The sequence below is a fragment of the Crotalus tigris genome, unplaced genomic scaffold (assembly GCF_016545835.1).
Source record: "Crotalus tigris isolate CLP2741 ecotype Arizona unplaced genomic scaffold, ASM1654583v1 scf7180000022411.5474196:2289641, whole genome shotgun sequence".
Taxonomy (NCBI): domain Eukaryota; kingdom Metazoa; phylum Chordata; class Lepidosauria; order Squamata; family Viperidae; genus Crotalus; species Crotalus tigris.
Window position 1 is genome coordinate 729,009 of NW_024099112.1, and position 20,093 is coordinate 749,101.

General features: G+C 34.8%; 1 protein-coding gene across 7 annotated transcripts in view; it reads right to left on the reverse strand.

The window, feature by feature from the left end:
- RALGAPB (Ral GTPase activating protein non-catalytic subunit beta) overlaps nucleotides 1-20,093 on the reverse strand; it is a 70,547-nt gene that overhangs the window by 46,982 nt on the left and 3,472 nt on the right. For all 7 annotated transcript variants that reach the window (XM_039319146.1, XM_039319145.1, XM_039319144.1 and 4 more), the window contains exons 2-6: nucleotides 8,133-8,339; nucleotides 5,620-5,822; nucleotides 4,432-4,595; nucleotides 3,264-3,450; nucleotides 9-140 (exon numbers count right to left, since the gene is read on the reverse strand). In XM_039319146.1, the coding sequence (XP_039175080.1) occupies nucleotides 9-140; nucleotides 3,264-3,450; nucleotides 4,432-4,595; nucleotides 5,620-5,822; nucleotides 8,133-8,339 (893 nt within the window). The remainder of the gene's footprint in view (nucleotides 1-8; nucleotides 141-3,263; nucleotides 3,451-4,431; nucleotides 4,596-5,619; nucleotides 5,823-8,132; nucleotides 8,340-20,093) is intronic.

Consider the following 20,093-nt stretch of genomic DNA (forward strand, 5'->3'; position numbering starts at 1 on the left):
TACAATACCTCAGCATATGTAAAAAGCGAAACCAAGTTTGGGCAACACATTCGTTATCCATTTCAGGAGGTATCAAGTTTGCATCTTCATCAGGAATTTTAAAAGGTGGAAATGAAGGTCCATATGTAAAACGCAACAATCTAGGAACAAAAATAGGCTTTTTAATGGTTTCAGAGTTCTGATTGATTTCAGTACATATATTAGTATCCATATTTCAATGGAGGCATTTGCTGAACAAAATCCTTATAAATATCATGTAAACATCCAAACTCTAATCAACGTAATTATATTTTAACACTTAAACATTTCATGAAGTACTTCTTTTAGACCAAGCAAAATTACAGTTAACAGTTGATTTGTACTCCAATGAAAAGGAAATTTAAACAAAGAATTAACTGATTATATAGTGACATGAAACATCCTTGCTCAAATGGTAATACTCATACAGTGCAGAGTTATTTTTTTTATTGAAAAGTTTTACAAAAAATTATAAAATATACCCCAAACCCACCCACCCTACCCCCCTACCCCACTTCCCAGAGCTGAATACAGGGTAATAAATATAATAATCATAATCTAACTAACATTAACCAACTATATAGGTAAACAAATATAATGCGCTTTAACTCTCTTTTAACACAAAGTAAACAATTTAAGAATAAACTTAATCATATAAACAAATTAAATTCCTAATTTCTAAACAACACAATATTATAAAATTTCCACTATACTAAACTATTAATAATAATAACAATAATAATATTCTAAAATTTATTCATAAAATAAATGGAACTTTTTAGTCCCATATTTATTCTGAATATAATCTATCCATTTTCTCCAAACCGAAATGTATCTTTCTTGTGAATAATCCTTCAAATAGGCAGAAATCTTAGCCATTTCTGCTAAATTTGACACTTTAAGTGTCCATTCTTCTATAGTAGGCAAACAATTCTTCTTCCAATATTGCCCTACCAGCAGCCTTGCTGCTGTTATTAAATTCAACATCAAATTAATTTCCTTAGCATCAAAATCTACTATAATACCCAACAAAAATAGTTGAGGAGTAAACTTTATCTTTCTTTTAAAAATATTCTGAATGTTCCACTAAATTTTAATCCAAAAAGCTTTTACATTTCTACAAGTCCACCAAATATGAAAATAAGTTGCATCCAAACTACCACATCTGCAACATTTGTGCTGTAAGTTAGGATACATACAAGACAACTTTTGGGGATCCAAATGCCACCTGTAAAACATTTTATAAAAATTTTCTCTCAAACTTTGAGCTTGAGTAAATTTTACATTTCTAACCCAAATTATCTCCCATGTGTCCAATAGAATCGGCTCTTGAATATTTTGTGCCCATTTTACCATACAATCTTTAACTAATTCCGTTTCAGAATCCAATTCTATTAAGACATTATAAATTCTCTTTATATGAGCTCGAGTTTGATCTTTAATCTGTTTTATCAAATTCGCATCCTCTAAAGTAATACCAACCTTTTGATCTAAACTCCACCTAACTAACAATTGATTATATTGAAACCAAGAGGGTACAATATTTTCTTGCTTCAACTCAGCTAAAGATTTTAGTTGCCAGTCCTTCCCTTCCAAACTAAGTAATTCCTTATAAGAAATCCTATCCAAATTCACTCCTCTAGATACCCCCTCTATCACGTGTCCAGGAATCCCCCAAATTGGAATTTTATAATTTGACCTATAATAATACTTCTTCCAGACACGTAATAAAGCATTTCTTAAAATATGAGATTTAAAAACCTGATCTACTTTTTTATTATAAATTAAATATGCATGCCATCCATATAATAAATCCCATCCCTCAAGAAGAAGTATATTTTTATTTGTTAATTTAAGCCAATCACTAATCAGAGTTAAAGCCACCGCATCATAATACAATTTTAAATTAGGCGCCTTTCCCGTGCATCTTGTATAATCTTAAACTTAACTCTTAGTTTTTTCCCTGCCCAAATAAACTTATTAATACCCTTCTGCCATTCCTCCAAGTTGGCATCTTTTTTCAAAATAGGTATCATTTGGAACAAAAAAAGAAACTTTGGAAGAACATTCATTTTAACCGCTGAAATTCTCCCCAACGAAGATAATTGTAATTTTTTTCCAATCATTTAAATCCTTTTGCACTTTTACCCATAATGTCTCATAATTATTTTTGTATAATTTAACATCAGAAGCTGTAATATATACTCCCAGATATTTAACCTTTTTCACTATTTCAAAACCTGTTAATTTAGCTAACATATCCTTTTCCTTCATAGACATATTTTTCGGTAATATTTTAGTCTTATTGTTATTAACCTTAAAACGTGAAACTTTCCCATATTGGGTTATAATTTCCGTTAAATCCCTTACCGAATCTGTCAGTTGAGATAATGTCACAACCAGATCATCAGCAAAAGCTCTCAACCTGTAATCATTGTTTTATTTTTATTCCCTTTATTGTAGTTGATTCACGAATTTTAATTAATAAGATCTCCATTGTTAAAACAAATAACAATGGGGATAATGGACATCCTTGTCTAGTATCCTTTTCAATTTTAAATGCTTCTGTTAATCCTCCATTAATTATAATTTGTGCCGATTGCTGTTGGTATATAGCCTTAAGAGCATCCAAAATTTATCCCCAAAATTCATTTTCTCTACAACTTTCAATAAGAATCGCCAATTTAACTGATCAAAAGCAGAATTATTCTTAATATTGCAGTGATTATGAAAAACAAAGAAGATCTTACAATAATAACATATACAGCCTCTCCATACACATAAAAAGTCTTTAAGATCTATCCATATATTTTTTGCAAAGTTTTTGTGGTATGATAGTTGACAAAGGCAGAAGAATATGCCTAGCACCCATTCAGAATCCTAGCAATAGGTTTCTTTTTAGAATAATAACAATAAAAATGCTGCATTACCTAATTATTTTGCATGACTCTTCATGACAGGACAATTTTCTATTTCAAAAAAAATATATACAAAATAACAAATAATGGGAGTTCTGATCTGCATTCTGCTTTGTGACCACCCAGAACCCAGTTTACTCAGAGAAATTAAATTTAAGAACAAATTCAAAAGTTTACATATACTAATAATTCAGATGTAATAATTCAGATGTGGTAAAAGTCAATTTGAATAGAAAGAGCAATGCCCAAGGGAATCTCCTGAAATATTAATATCAACTGCATCATTTAGTAATGTCAAACTGAATAATGAAAAAAGAGGTAGCCTACCTAGCAGTAAGTGCACAGATGACTTTACTCCACTGCTCTACCACTGCAGAATGGTGCCTCCAATTTGCTACCATCTCTTTGGCAGTTTTCCAATAAGGTGGTGTAGGAAAACATCGAGAACAGGCTAGCAACCAGACTTCAAACAATACACCAATCAGTTTTTCAGCTAGATTTTCAGCAATACCACCTAACAAAGCAAAAGCTATTTTAAAAATCTTTCTTGGAAGGAATCCTCTACTATTTTTAATTTAAGAGATAATTGTGATCCATCTAGGTACTAATTATTCGCATTGTATACTGCCCTATGACATAGTCTTATGATCATATACTAGAATAGTCAGCTTTATTTAGAACTATATGCAAACTTCATGTATATATTAAATACTTGAATAGGTTATTTCCAACAATACTAATATGGAAATAAAAATACTGAAACTTTTAGTATAGATTGATTTGGATGTTAATGGATATATTAAAATGTTATTAAATTTGTAGGATATAATTAATACTATTAAAATGAATACATTCCCTCTTCTGAATAATGTCTTGAGAGGTATCCCATTGTTAATTCCAGATAAATATATTTGTAAAAATGATATGTTATTCAAAAAACAGATATCCATGAATCTCATTAGCTAAATTGAGATTAACATTTATGGATGACTGTTTTAATTTACCGGACTTTCAAAAATATAATTGGGCTAATATTTCATCAGCCATAAATATGCACAATAAAAAATACTCCAGTGTACATGAAATACATTTATGGGCCTTACTGGAAAGTTATTATTTGTCTCCATTAAGGTTAGGACAAGTTCTTGGAATTAACACATACAAAAAACAATGTTTTATTTCCAGGATTGTGGATATGAGAAATCTTTGGGTCTACTGCAATGTAAATTAGATTTTGATCTGAGACTCAGGCATAACATCGTGAGTCCTTCAAAACATTATATTGATATCAACAAATTAGTGATAAATATTAATTCATCAAAAAAATACTTTCAGTTTTCTGAATATTAGACAAGTCTAATATTTCAACATCATTTTAGGATAATGATGCTTTAAAATATTAAAATAGTAAGAAAAACAGGATGATGTTCTTAATTATATAATCTCTAGCTAAAAAATTATTTGGAAGTAATAAATAAGAAAAGCTGTGTCTAACCTTGTACTGTTGGAGGTGCCAGTAGAGTATCATTAATCTGCAGTAGAAACAATAATAAAACTTCCCATGTTTCTCTAGCCATAATGGTTGATTCATGAGCCAATTTCTGGACAGCTTTCAAAACTTGCAAACACAATTTAATCTGACTGGAACCTTGATCCTGCCTATAAGGAAGAAAACATACCTTAACAACACAAACTGCAAATAGTATCTGCAAAGACTGAAGTTGGGAAACAAGAGGGAGTATTTCAACAGCAAATTGATATTACAATATTGGGGAAAGGATACATAAAACTTCAGATTTGTATTTGAGGAAAAACAGATTCACTTAACAAATTATTTCTTAAATGAGACTGGGAGTTCTGTTGAATTGATTTCTAAACTTGCATTTCCAAAATTCTCTATTCTAATATCTTATTTCTTGACATTAAACCTGATTAATGAAACTCCATATGAGTCTTGTTCCCTAGTTGTAATATACTGTCAAGGGTCTGCCAGCAGGATTAAGAGAGGTTACTCATAAAAACGGTTTTCAAAGTATCTAAAGCAGCGGTTCTCAACCTATGGGTCGCGACCCCATTTGGGGTCGATCGACCATTTTTCGGGGGTCGCCAAAGAAGGCGATCTGCCATTTTCTCCGCCGCATGGGGGCGCGGCGCCGCGCATGGGGCAGCGCCGCGCATGGGGGCGCAGCGCCACGCATGCACAGAACGTTTGTGTGACAGGGGTCGCCGTCACACAAACATTGAGAACCGCTGATCTAAAGTCAGCAGTCAATAGAGTAATTTGAAATCTCTAAGCCACCTAGTTGAATTCAAAATACCTGTTAGTTCTTCTAAAAATATACCATTTTCTGAGATGCTGATTATGGAAGAAGAGCTTGAAACACATAGGGCATTATATTTTTACCTTAAATATTTTACTTCAACTGCTGGCAAATTTGTTGCAGAGTTTAAGATATTGCAAACAAATGTTAAAGAATAATTTTTTTATTGACTCAAAAACATAAATACTAATTAAAACACTTTTCTAAAACAGACGTTACCAAGATTTTTCTACAATTAATGAGTAATCTAAAACAGGGATTAGCTATAGTTTTAAGATAAATGATGGCTGATTGTATGGACTATTATATTGTATTGATTAATAATTATAGAGGCATAAAATTATGTGGTCTACATTACTTACCTAGGTACAAAGAGGTTCTGTAGATGTTTGAGAATGCTCTGAACATAAAGATTTGGTTCTTTAATAACAGGTGGAGGAATTGTATCTTTCGGTATAACCAGAGCCATAATCCAATCTGTATATACATCAACACAGTATTTCACTGTCTCACCATCCAAAGGGAGAGTCAGCCCATAGCAAACCACCTCCATTGTCCATTTTACCTAAGGAAATAAAAATACAGCAGTATTAATATTAGCAGTAGCAAAAATATACGTAATCAAGTCTGAAAAACAAAATCCAGTTCTTTTTCAGCTATATTCAAAATACGTGGGTCTAGAAATATTATGTATAGCAGTGGACTACAAACTATATTGTTTGTATGTTTCAGTGAATAGAACTTAATATGCCTGTACATGGTACAAAGTTAAACATGACATGGTTTTGCAGATTTAAATATATACTTATTATTTACATCCATGTATTTACAGATTCAAAATAGTGGTGATATGTGATGTGCAGAACTTTGAAAAGGCTTCTAGTTGATTTAGTACTTTTTTGTTCTTTTACTTCTATTTCACTGTAAAGTTATTAATAGAGACCAAAAGGTGATTGATTCACTAGGTCTACAATTAATCAGGTGAATAAAAAACTATTGTTACTTTAACTCTTGAGTTCTGATTGTTGCTATGTTTTCAACAATCACGAGCTTTTCTAGGAAGCTGTCTGAATATTTGAAAGACAATAATTCATTGTTTTAAAGGAGTGTAAGACTATAAAAATATCTCTAAATATTTCCATCTAGTTAATTTCAGGTATCAGAAATATTGTAAATGAAACAGAATTACATGGAATAGTTGAAGGGAAGTTCTGGAAGACCAAGAAAAATCTCTACTAGGACAGTTCAAAAATGGGACAGAACTGTGAAACAGAACCCACGGAACTCTGCAAAAGATCTCCTGTATAGTTTTGTGCAGTTTTCCACAAATCCTCATACAAAATTTGTTTACACAAAGATACGCAAGGGAGAGTTGTCAGAGAGAAATATTTTCTGAACTCATTACAAAAATCAATTGTTTCAAGTATATAAAAGAAAACTTTGATGAACCTCTTTTTTTTGGAAGAAAGTGCTCCGGACTGATGAAACAAAAACTGAACTTTACAGACACAACAACACAAGATGTTGATGAAGATTCTCAGTTGTTCCGGTACAGTTGTCTGGAAGTTCAGTCATGGAAATTGGACTCTTTGTTGATTTGAAACATTTTGCTATTTATCAAAGTAGCTTCCTCAATCTGAGGAAACTGGCTAGGGGGACCCTATATATGTCCCCCCATGTCTGAATGGGCTCTTTAGGTGAGTAGTGTGTAAGTATACCCATCAATTTCACAATGTAATTCCTTTAGACATATGGCTTTTGAATAGAGGAAAGGGGAATGGAAAAAAAGGGGGGAATTCTCCAAAACTGAACAAATTCCATCTCACTGTTAGTTAACTATAATTTAAGCTGAAATTATCAATAATCATATCAATTGCTGCATGACATGTGAGGTATATGATTTGAACACAGAGCACTAATATGAACACAGTAATCATGTTCTAATGGCAAACTATAGTTAGAATTCACTAAAATTGTTTGAACCTCACCAGTGTGGTTTGCCCACTTAGCAGTTTGAAAGCATGCAAATGCAAGTAGATTAATGGGTACCATTTCAGTAGGAAGATAACAGTGTTCTGTGTGCCTTTAGCATATAGCTATGCTGGCCACATGACCATGAAAAATATATTTGGACAACTCTGGCTCACTGAGCCAAGAAATGGAAATGAGCACTCTGCCCTAGAATCGGACAGAGAAACCTTTACCTTTTTTTAGTGTGGCTTGTACACTATAGTATATGGCTTTAGATATGAACCAGACCAGTAAGCTTCTTCATTAAAGCTAAATTAAATATGGCTTGGCAAATATGTAAATTTAACCAGGTGCACTTGCGGGAGCAAAAATGATGGAAGTCAGCTGAGAGTAGTAGAACACAAGGCTGTGAAGGACAGGGGGTCAAAAAGGCAGGGATGATGGCAGATAGGCATGTGGGCAGAGCTGAAGAATCCCTGCAGTCATACGCCATAGTGGACTGCTGGGTGGACCAATTTTGATTATGAGGGGCATTGCAACATCCTTACATTCAGGGACTTGGTAGTAAGAACTATTTGTTCAGCACTGTTGTAACTTCAGATGACCGCTGAACAAATGTTCATAATTTGAGGACTGCCTGTAATATGTTATTGGGCACAGATCCCGTCAAGATAATAGAACAAGAGATTTAGTTACAAATCTACATCACATTAGGGACAATATCTATTTCACTGTCTCACCATCCAAATGATACTTTGCTGCTGCTATAGATTCATTGTGGAATACATTCTGTCAGAATGCATAACAATGTCTGTTTCTCAGCACTGTTATTTTTGAATTCGAGAAACAACGTTACTGACATACACAGAAAGTGGAATTGAAACTTGGGCAGATGGATACTTACTTCTTTGTCAGTTTTTAGTAAGCTTTCATTTCCAGACAAATTCAAGATTTGGCCAAGAGGACGGACAACAGCATTTGCCACCTCCCTTCCCACATTTTCAGGATAACTGTGAAGTACGCTGGTGTGACCTTTATCATTTTGAATTACAAGATGTAGAGACCTCCACTCTGAGTACATAATGCCTTTATACTGCAGAGTATACTGTACCTAAAATGAAAGAAAACAGAATTAATATTATTTATTATTGTATACGATTGTGAATAAAAAGGATTGGTGCAACCCATAAAATTACTCAAAAAGGAATTAGAACCAATATTAATAAAATAGCATGGACTATTCAGTTGATATTTTTTTATCCATTCCTCCTATTTATTTTATTATTGAAACAACAGCAAACTTTTGAGACTAAAGAACATTCTTTTAGATCAGAGGTGTCAAACTGGCGGCCTGCGAGCTGGATGCATCATGCGCAGGTCACGCCCACCCTGGCTCCACAAAGGCAAAAAACACCATAAAATATTCGGCACAGCTCTAATGTTCTTTGCTCTTCTTTTTTGTTAAAAACCCACAATGGCCCTGGAGAATAAATTCTTCAATCTACCAACTAGAAATGTTGTGAAAAACTTAATCAATACCAATATTGGCCCATAGCTTTTGTAAAGACTTTAGGTACTAAAGCTTCTTCCCAAATCCTGACATCTTATAGGATAGAATTCATCATCTTTTGTAGAAGTTGTAAAAGTTCATGCTCAAAACATTTATAATAAAGACACAATAAAATCCATCTGGTCCAGGCACTTTTCCTGGTTTAATCTTTCTTTTATAGCTTCAGAGATTTCCCTTATAGTTATAGGTCCATTCATAATTTGTCTTTGTTTGTAATCCTTTTTTAGATATTCATTCATTTTTTCTACATAAATGTCATGTCCTTTATACAAATTAGGGTAATACTGATAAAATCCTTTTTGCATAGCCATTATCCATCTTCTATTGAGATTTCAATATCATTTTTTTTAGTTTATATGACAACCATTTGCCTGGTTTATTTGGAATTTCAAGGTTTATTTGCTTTACATAATATTATCATTTCTCTTACAGTTAACATATTTTTCAAATTTTTAAAGCACACAGACAGCTCTTTTAGCTTGTTTATGCCCACACATATTACTTTATTACTCTTGAGACAAACAATTACAAAATGAAGGGGAAAGATGCACAGACACATCCTGTGATTTTCAACTCTAAGTGGATACAGTGGGTGGAGGATTTATAAAAATTATTCAAATACAGTATTGAGATCTGCAGAGCATATATTACAGGAATATCAATCCCAAAAGAGCACTTTTATTCAAAAGCTGGTGCAGGTAGAGCAAAACTTAGAATAAGGTTTATGCTATGATCAGCATAAATAAGTAAGTTTATTACAGCAGGAATAATGCCTGCATTTTATTATTCAGGATTCAGATGAAAATATCCACTGAAGACATGTAATCCATTTACAACTATATTTAAGTATTTATGCAAATACAGTAGAACTTACGCAGTTCTGATGGCTGAAGAGCATCTCTCTCTATGTATGTATGTATGTATGTATGTATGTATGTATGTATATACACATACACACACACACACACACACACACACACACAGAGTTCTCCCTTAGCAACTGCTCTTTCAGCAACCATTCAAAGCTATAATGTTGCCAAAACTAACTTTATGACAAATGCCTGCATTTAAAACTTTTGCAGTGTCCTTCAGTCACGTTATAACCATTATAGTCAATGGAATGGATACTCATGATAAAAAGAATCTGTGGCCTAGTTTATTCAGTGAGTTAAAACACTGCAAAGCTACCCCGTGTGATTTATTCAATAAACTATGTTTAAGCATGCTGTGTAAACCAAGTTTATACCTTACCTTCCATGTCTTACATTTCTATGAATCACTCTCACAGATGACAATTCCCCATATTCAAGAAACATCAAGAAAAACATACTTCGGGATATATTGTAAATTAAGCATAGTTATGTTTAATATATATCAGGATTATAACTATATTTCCAATTTAAATATGAAAATGCAACTAATATATTACACAAATAATATAGTTTATGGATGTGCCTTCTTTGGTAAATTCTAAGACTTGCATATGGAAAAAATGTAAGTGTAGAATTTCATCAAAATATTTGAAAAAGGGAAGCATGAAGCTAAACATATTATTTTTAAAAATCTTATGTATTATGAAGTCCAATCTCCTGTGTAATGCTTTTGTTTTTTTAAAAAAAACAGAGCACTGAACACAAACAAATAAAGATATAAATATAGAGATAGACATAGATATACATATAAGCATTTTAATTCAAGAAAAATTTCTTCTGTTCAGTATGAATACGTAGCTTACTAGACATGGTCAAACAGCCTATAATAGAGATCATTAAGCTTATTCATTCAAATTTTTCCTCTGGAATATATTTATATAAGAGAATGTCTAGCTCAGCACAAAAGGAAAAGTTGCAAAGAACAATTGCAATAAGATTATGTAAGTGATATGCAAATGAAGGAAAGTCACACTAAACAGGAAACTGATATATTCAAAAGGATTTCCTTCTCTCCTATTAACTTCCTAAAGAGTCAATTTTTATTTCCTGGAGAAGAAAATGGAATAAAATTTCTGCCACTGCTTAAAAGATCAAGAAGCAATTACACATCTGTAGTATGTGAACCCATCCCAGCTATGTTTCTGACACCTTAATCTTCATGAATCAACATTTTTTCCTTGGTAATTCAAATCCAGATCACGGGGACTAACAAAGATACCTTTTGTTGGTGCAGTCCTTGGTCACATTATAAAACATCTGTGCTTTTAAGACAGAATTGTATATACATCATTATCATCATAAGATCCATTTGCATTTCTCATTCCTGGCTCTGCAGAGCTTGAGCCAATGAGAAATAGTTATAATTATAATCTCAAGTCAGCAGTTTTGGAGTTTTAAAATCATTGCATCCATTTTAACTCACTTTCTAGAACTAGTTTATCTCTCCCATCCAAGATTTGGTTTAGCTTTCTCTTCCTCATACAATTCCATTTATACAACTTCATTCTGCCTGTCACACTTTAAAACTTTGCAAAAGAATTCAAGATTTCAAATCTTTTTTTTTAAAAGACTGTATGCTATATCTTTCTGCATCCTACTTAACATTACTATATAGTAGTATATCAAATTAAATCAGGTACTTTAAGGAAAAAACCCCAAAGTTTTCATATTTATAAGATATATTTTTTGATATGGTATATGATATACGTTACGTGTACAGCATTTAGTTGAAGGAATGTCTTTGGTAATTTGGTATTTGATATTGTGATTTGGTTCATACAATGGTAAGTTATAATATATTGTACTTCCATGTTTCAGTATTTTGTGGAAACCAAACCACTACAATATTTTTCCTCAACTAGATTTTATCTGGGTTAACACTGTTCCTAACACAGACCAGTGATTCATAAAGAATATTCAGATGTGAATTTAAACCAAGTGGCTGCTAATTGAAGCTAAGGTTCAGCACCAGACAATAGAGAATGCTATGGCAGTTGATCAACAATTTGCCTGATTTGTGCCACTTCTGCACTGTTTGCCAATCATTCCTTGTTTGTTTTTAAACACACTGCACTGAGTTGCACACTGTGGTGTAGTTTGTTGAGTTTTAGTTTAGCATAATATGTGATCACCTAAACTGCTGCAGTTTCTTTCAGCAAAACATGGTTTATAGCTTAATGACCATAATGGTGATTTATTTATTATTATTCAGCAAGCTATAGCTTTGTCTATTGCATAAATTTAGTAACTTGGTCTTCTGAAAGATAAAGAAAAGATATTTTATATTCTACCACAAAGTGCACCTCACTCATTATCCTCACACCTCTATCCAGTTTCTACCACAATCCTGCTCCATCTTACTGAAACTAAAATGATCAAGGCTTGGAACTGGAGTGGCAATTCAGTTGGAGGAAGCAGGAGCAGCGGCTGATTGTTCATGTAGCTTTCAGAAGCAATAGAACTGACCCTAGTCAGCCAATGTCTTTTGGAAAGATTCCAGGCACCTGCTGCCTCCTGATTTCTGTGTGAATGGAGAGAGGGAATGGCCAGCAACGTAAAAGTAAAGAGGCTGCTGCCCACTACACACCAGAAAGCACAACCCAGAGTTTGGGGAGTTTATAGTTAGAGTACTCTTTACCTATCTGAAGAGTGCTTCTAAATTTTGGTTTATTCCATACAGCAAATACTGGTTTAAATACCAGGAACTTAAACTCTCCACAAATACTAGATAATCTCACTGTTTATCTTTTTGTATCATAACTGAAGTAGCAAGGAGTTGTACCTGCTAACACAAACACTGAAAACTTGGGATTTCATACCATAAATACTGGATTAAAAAACAAACCTGCCTGGGTATGCTCTTTTGCAAAGATGTGTTATTGGTAATCACAAAATAGGCCATTTATTATATAATCTGTCCAATAAACAGAGTTCCCTAGGCCATATACTGCACTCCAAAAATTAAAAACGCAATGCACAATCATTATTGGTTTAAAAAAAATACCCAAGGAACAAAAATGAAATGAAGAAAAATGAGCCCCAAAGAAATTAAAGAAATAAAAGTGCTAAATGGTCTTTAAACTTGAGAGAATTAATATAATAATAATAATAGTAGTAGTAGTAAAGTTGGAAGGGACCTTGGAGGTCATCTAATCCAACCCCCTGCTCAGGCAGGAAACCCTACACCATGTCGGAAAAATGGCTGTCCAGTCTCTTCTTAAAAACTTCCAGTATGATTTCACTTCATGTCAAAAAGATAATACCACTGCAACACAGAAGAATCTATGTATAGATATTTAGTTTTTGTTATTTAGTTTACAAAAAGTCAGTTTCTAAATATAATATTAAACTTTGGCCACATAACATTGATCAAGTTTTCAATTACATAGATAAAGGTCCAGTTAATAAGTAGAAAGTAAATATATATCATCCATGTAAGGTTTTAAACCTTTGAACTATGGTGCTAGAGAAGACTCCTGCAAGTCCCTTGGACTGCAAGGCGTTCAAACCAGTCAGTCTTAGAAGAGATCAACCCTGACTGCTCTTTAGAAGGCCAGATCCTGAAGTTGAAACTCAAATACTTTGGCCACCTAATGAGAAGGAAGGACTCACTGGAGAAGAGCCTGATGCTGGGAAAGATTGAGGGCAATAGAAGAAGGGGACGACAGAGAATGAGGTAGCTGGATGGAGTCACTGAAGCAGTAGGCGTGAACTTATATGGACTCTAGAAGATGGTAGAGGACAGGAAGACCTGGAGGAACGTTGTCCATGGGGTCGCGATGGGTCGGACATGACTTTGCAATTAACAACAACAACAAAGGTTTTAAACGGGGATGGCACTGTCTTTCCATTTTAAAAGAGTAATTTAAAAACTCATGCTCATAGTTCTTCACATGATAAATTCCAAATGTTTGGTATATAATACAAAATCACATTGTCTTTAATCATGTTACTGTTCCTAATTCAGTTTTTTTCTTCCATTTAATCATGTCCAATTCTCAAAGACTAACTGAACAAGTTACTGAAGTTTTCTTGGCAAGGTTTTTCAAAAGTGTTTGCCATAACACCCTTCCTATGGCTGAAAGAAAGTGACTCGCCCAAGGTCACCCAGCTGGCTTTGTACCTAAGGTAAGACAAGAACCCCCAGTTTCCCAGTTTCTAGCCTGATGCCTTAACCACTCTCTAAATAAATAACAAACCTTCAATAATCAAATTAACAAACATATAAATACTAAACCAAAACAGAATAGGGCAAGACTATATTATATAAATGCCTCCCTCCATAATTTTATGCTTCCACACAATAAATTTGAGATCACATTTTTAAAAAACTGTGAAGTATTAATAAGCATTAAAAACTTAATTGAAACAGCCAGATCATAATAGTCCTTAAGTTTCTAAATAACTCATCTGTAATTGCGGGTTAAATGTACTATTTATTTTAATGTCCTTGCACATAGCAAATGTGCATCTTTGGTTGCCTATAAAGTATATATTACACACTTTAAAATGACATTTTAATGCCAATAATATTGTAATGCACAACTTTCAGTGGCTGCTAAAGCAACTGGGGCACACCATTAAATCAATAGTTTGTTTATAAGATTTATAGTATATAGCCCATCTCACAAATGGTGGCCTACAATAAAACCAATTAAAATAATTAAAACAAACCCAAATATAAATAATACAACAGGAGCATACATTAGCATCCTGCATATAGTGTAATCATCTTATAGACTTCCATTTCCCTGGGATCTCCAAAGCTTTTGAAAAAAAAGAAACCAATATTTTTAGGTATTTCTTAAATGCCATTAGGATTAGGGCTAATCTCACCTCAGGGGGAAATAGTGATCCAGAGGGTTGGTACTTTGATAGAAAAGGCCTGGGTCATATCAGATGGAACCCTTTAGCACAGTGGTTCTCAACCTTTTTAATGCCGCGACCCCCCAACCGGTCATAAGTCGAGGACAACCGGTCGTAAGTCGAGGACTAGTCAACTGGTGCAGCACCGTTTGCAGAATGGAACTTTTGGTGGGCTCAGCAGGGCAGAGACAGCCTGGACAATTCCTATTGGCTTTTGAAAGCCAATAGAATTAGACTCTATTCAAGAGAGTCTATTCTATTGGCTTTCAAAAGCCAATAGAATAAAAGGGAGTAGCACAGCTAAGGAAAAGGGAAAAAAATGGCGGCCTCCGTTGTTCGGCGACCCTCGTGAAATGGTTGTTTGACCCCAAATGGAGTCCCGACCCACAGGTTGAGAACCACTGCTTTAGCAGATAGGACCCATGACATTCCCTTTCTTCAAGATCTGATGAGATGTGTAAATATTATCAGGGAAAAGCAGTAATTCAAATAACTGGGCCTCATGCCATGTAGGGCTTTAAAGGTCAGAACCAGAGCCTTGAATTGCACCCAAAAGCAAAGTGGCAATGAATGTAGCTCACATAACCCTCCATGCCACTGCATTTTGTACCAGTTGAAGTTTCTGATGCTTTTCAAAGGCAGCTCCATGTAGAGCATATTAAAATAGTCTATTCAGGAAGTAAGCATAACATGAGTAATGATGAACAGAGCCTCACAATACAGGACTGGCCCAACTGATGCACCACACAAAGATATGCAAAGGGCATACTCTGGTTTCTCTTCAGATCGTATAAATATTTTGTCTTTTACTAAAGATGTGCAAAGGCCCTCCTAGTCATAACTGCCACTTATTTCTGAGCAGGAGTTGTGAGTCCAGAAGGACCCCCAGATTGCACATTGGGTCTCCTTCGGCAGTACAATCCCGTCCATTACCAAAGATAATAAAGTCTGGGATTCAGAAGGCTCCAAAACCTCAAACCACTCAATGTTGCTAGGATTTAGTTAAAGCCTACTGTTCCCCATTCAAAATGCACAGACTCCAGGTACCAAGACAGGATATCATTAGCCTTGTTTACTTTGCCAGACTGATGACACTTCACCCCATAGTGATGGATTATCTTACCCACCAGCTTCATGCAAATATTAAACAGAAGCAGAGAGAGTATGACCCCTGCAGCAGCCTCATAAGAGAGGCCAAGGGTGGAATGTCTCATTACCAATCAACTCCAATTTGCATCTGCCCCACAGAAAGGAAAAATAGCAGTAGCAGCACAATACAGTGTCACATGCGCCTACTCTATGGAGTTGATCCAGAAAGTTACCATGGTCAATAGCATTGAAGACCTCCAAGAGGTCTAGTACAGCCAAGATGGATGCACTACCCCCATCCCACCCCTGCCAGAAGTCATCCAAAAGTGCAACTAAATGTTTATTTAATTGTATATTTTGACATTTTAGTGTTATACAAGGACCTTATAGAAAACAAAACCAACTGGCTTACAAAACCAAAATATCGTACATTATAACAATAATTAATATCATTACCTTCTTTCTTCTTACTTATCCTTTCAAGTGCATCTAATGATTATAAAGTTGTAAATAAAGCAGGCAGTTTCACAGGTAATAGGTTTAATTATTTAAATTAGCTTTATAGGTTTTAGGAGCTCTGTGTCTACAATTTTATGTTGTTGTTGTTGTTGTTAATTGCGAAGTCGTGTCCGACCCATCGTGACCCCATGGACAACATTCCTCCAGGTCTTCCTGTCCTCTACCATCTTCTGGAGTCCATTTAAGTTCACACCTACTGCTTCAGTGACTCCATCCAGCCATCTCATTCTCTGTCGTCCCATTCTTCTATTGCCCTCAATCTTTCCAAGCATTAGGCCCTTCTCCAGTGAGTCCTTCCTTCTCATTAGGTGGCCAAAGTATTTGAGTTTCAACTTCAGGATCTGGCCTTCTAAAGAGCAGTCGGGGTTGATCTCTTCTAGGACTGACCGGTTTGAACGCCTTGCAGTCCAAGGGACTCACAGGAGTCTTCTCCAGCACCATAGTTCAAAGGCCTCAATTCTTTTGCGCTCAGCCTTTCTTATGGTCAAACTTTCACAGCCATACATTGCAACTGGGAAAACCATGGCCTGGACTATACGCACTTTTGTTGGCAGGGTGATGTCTCTTCTTTTTAGTATGCTGTCTAGATTTGCCATAGCTTTCCTCCCCAGGAGCAAGCGTCTTTTAATTTCTTGGCTGCAGTCCCCATCTGAGGTGTTCTTGGAGCCCAGAAAAATAAAATCTGTCACTACCTCCATTTCTTCCCCATCTATTTGCCAGGAATTGAGAGGGCCGGATGCCATGATTTTGGTTTTCTTAATGTTGAGTTTAAAGCCAACTTTTGCACTCTCCTTCTTCACCCACATCAAGAGGCTCTTTAGTTCCTCTTCACTTTCTGCCATTAGAGTGGTATCATCTGCATATCTTAGGTTGTTGATATTTCTCCCGGCAATCTTAATTCCAACTTTTGATTCATCTAGCCCTGCCTTTCTCATGATGTGCTCTGCATATAAGTTAAATAGGCAGGGTGACAGTATACAGCCTTGCGGGACTCCTTTTCCAATTTTGAACCAATCAGTGGTTCCGTGTTCGGTTCTCACTGTTGCTTCTTGACCCGCATATAGGTTTCTCAGGAGACAAATGAGATGGTCTGGTACTCCCATCTCTTTAAGAACTTGCCACAATTTGTTGTGATCCACACAATCAAAGGCTTTTGCATAGTCAATGAAGCAGAAGTAGATGTTTTTATGGAACTCCCTAGCTTTCTCCATGATCCAGCGTATGTTGGCAATTTGATCTCTAGTTCCTCTGCCTCTTCGAAATCCTGCCTGTACTTCTGGTAGTTCTCGATCCACATACTGCTGGAGTCTAGCTTGTAGGATTTTAAACACAACTTTACTAGCATGTGAAATGAGTGCAATGGTGCGATAGTTTGAACATTCTTTGACATTGCCTTTCTTTGGAATTGGAATGTAAACTGACCTTTTCCAATCCTGTGGCCACTGTTGAGTTTTCCAAATTTGCTGGCAAATTGAGTGTAGCACTTTTACTGCATCGTCTTTTAAGATGTTGAATAGCTCAGCTGGAATACTGTCACCTCCACTAGCTTTGTTGTTGCTCAGATTTTCTAAGGCCCATTTCACTTCACATTCTAGGATGTCTGGTTCAAGGTCAGTGACCATCTCATTGTGGTTATCTGGGACGTTAAGCTCATTCTTGTTTTTATGTTATGTTATGTTACATTTATTCACTTAATTCACTTGCCTAAATGCATACAGCTTAGAGTAAGGTTATAAACATATGGATATATATTACCTTTTACCCATCTTTACTTTCTTTACTAGTTATCATAATCAGGTTTCATTTATTCATTCATTCACTAATACCAACATTTTCCAAGTATAATTTGCAGCTTTCAGTGATGAAAAATAAAATTGAAATTTGACTAAAAAAGAATTACATCTTGAAAAGATATCAGAGGAATCACATAAAAACTTCCAAATTGTGCACAGAGTGGTTTTTCAACTTGATCTCTTGGATGCCATTGAAATAGAGGTCAAAATATATGCTCAATGTTAAAACTAAAAAATAGGAAATGTAAAGTCCCATTTGAGTTTATATGATAGATCTAGTTTGGATAAAGAAAATCTAGGGGTTTGTGCTTCCCGTAAAAACTTTAATAACTTATCAATCTTCTTAAAAAGCCTTAGGTAGTAACATGGGAATCTCTATATATATCAGTCTTGAAGTGATATTTTCCCTATAAACTGACTAGAATTTTAACTACTGTATTTATTTAAATCAATATGAGATAAGAATTTAGATATATTTATGTTTGCAAACCAAATTATTTGAGATAATTATTCCAAGGTATTTAAATGAATCGAAACATCAAGTAAAATAGTATTTGTAAATTTCCATTGATATATCTGAGCTTGCAGGATAAATGAGACTTCCTCTAGTTAATTCGGTAATCTGATGATGTAAGCAAACCAACCATTAATATATTATTAATGTATTTGGATATATAATTTTCATAATTAAAAAAGTTTGCTCTCGACTCCAACCACTTTTATGCCCAATATAGCTTATCAGTACCTAATTATACAAGAAGATAATTGTCATTCTTGAAGATTCAAAGAAGTATCTTGATGAGGAAATAATTCCTTTTGTACTGACCCTGACCAAATAATTAAAATATCACATTTTAATCCAATTAATAAGGAAGAAAAACCATGTTTGGCCAAGATATAATCCAAAAATTTTCACTGAAATATGTACAAGGCTTTGTTTACATCCAACAAGACCTGATTATTTCAATTTTCTATAAAGAAAAACTAGTGCCAATATATCAAAGGTTTGTTGCTCTTTTTCAAAACCAGGCTGTTTAGAATCAACAATGAAATGTAATGGTGTCTGTAATCTATGTGACAAGATTCACTGCCAAATTTTGGCATTAATATTTAAAAAGGAAATTGGACAATAGTTTGCCTGGACAGCAGAATGTTTGTGGCCTTCAAAATTACAGCTATATAAGCTTCATAAAAGGAAATTTTTAAAAAAGCTAATGCAACTCAGAGAGGTTAGGCAGCTGGTGGAATTACAGAAGGATATGAAGATTAAGGATAAGACATGGTTACTGAAAAAATACAAGTGTATCTGGAGTCTAGAGACTGCTGGACAAAGGCTCATAGCACTGGCTATCAGGCTAAGGAGATATATTAAAGAAGCAGAGGTCAAGAAGATAAATGCTCTGTTCTCCAAAGAACCATCCAAGATGTACTCCCAACTGCAGTGCAAAAACACAGTAGCCACAGAGGTACCAACAGCAGAATAGTACTGGAAGAACATATGGGAGAAAGAGAAGACACATAACACCAGTATAAAGTGGCTGTAGGACTTCAGAGCAGAGCACAGTAATTTTCCAGAACAGAAACCAATCACCATCACAGTAACAGACTTCTAACAGCAGATCAAGAACATGAAGAGCTAGATAGCACCTGGTGTGATGGACTGTGCACCTGGAGGAGCAGTGAAGAGTTTTGGTAGACAGAGCTTTCCCAGGGAGTACATTCCATCAGGGAGAAGTCAAATCAAGAGACTGCACAATCTCAAGCTAGATGGGGGAGGGGAAAGAGTTCAGGGTGCCACCCCCCACATTCTCCTAGGATATATCTACTAGGTTAGGTTATATATTTAACCATGAAAAGATTCTACCCATTAGGTAGAAGAAAATAAAGATAGGACTCGACTGGATTTTATCGTGTCACCTTTTTTCTTTTAAAATGTGATTAGCCCATACTGTACACAATGCACAGTTTTATGCAAGGGAATAAGTACTTATGGTCATCCAAATATTGCTGCACCGCTAGCATCCTTCATCACTCAGTAATATTTGGTGACCCACAGATCTTAACTCCTGCTATATATTTACCAAAAACCAATCATC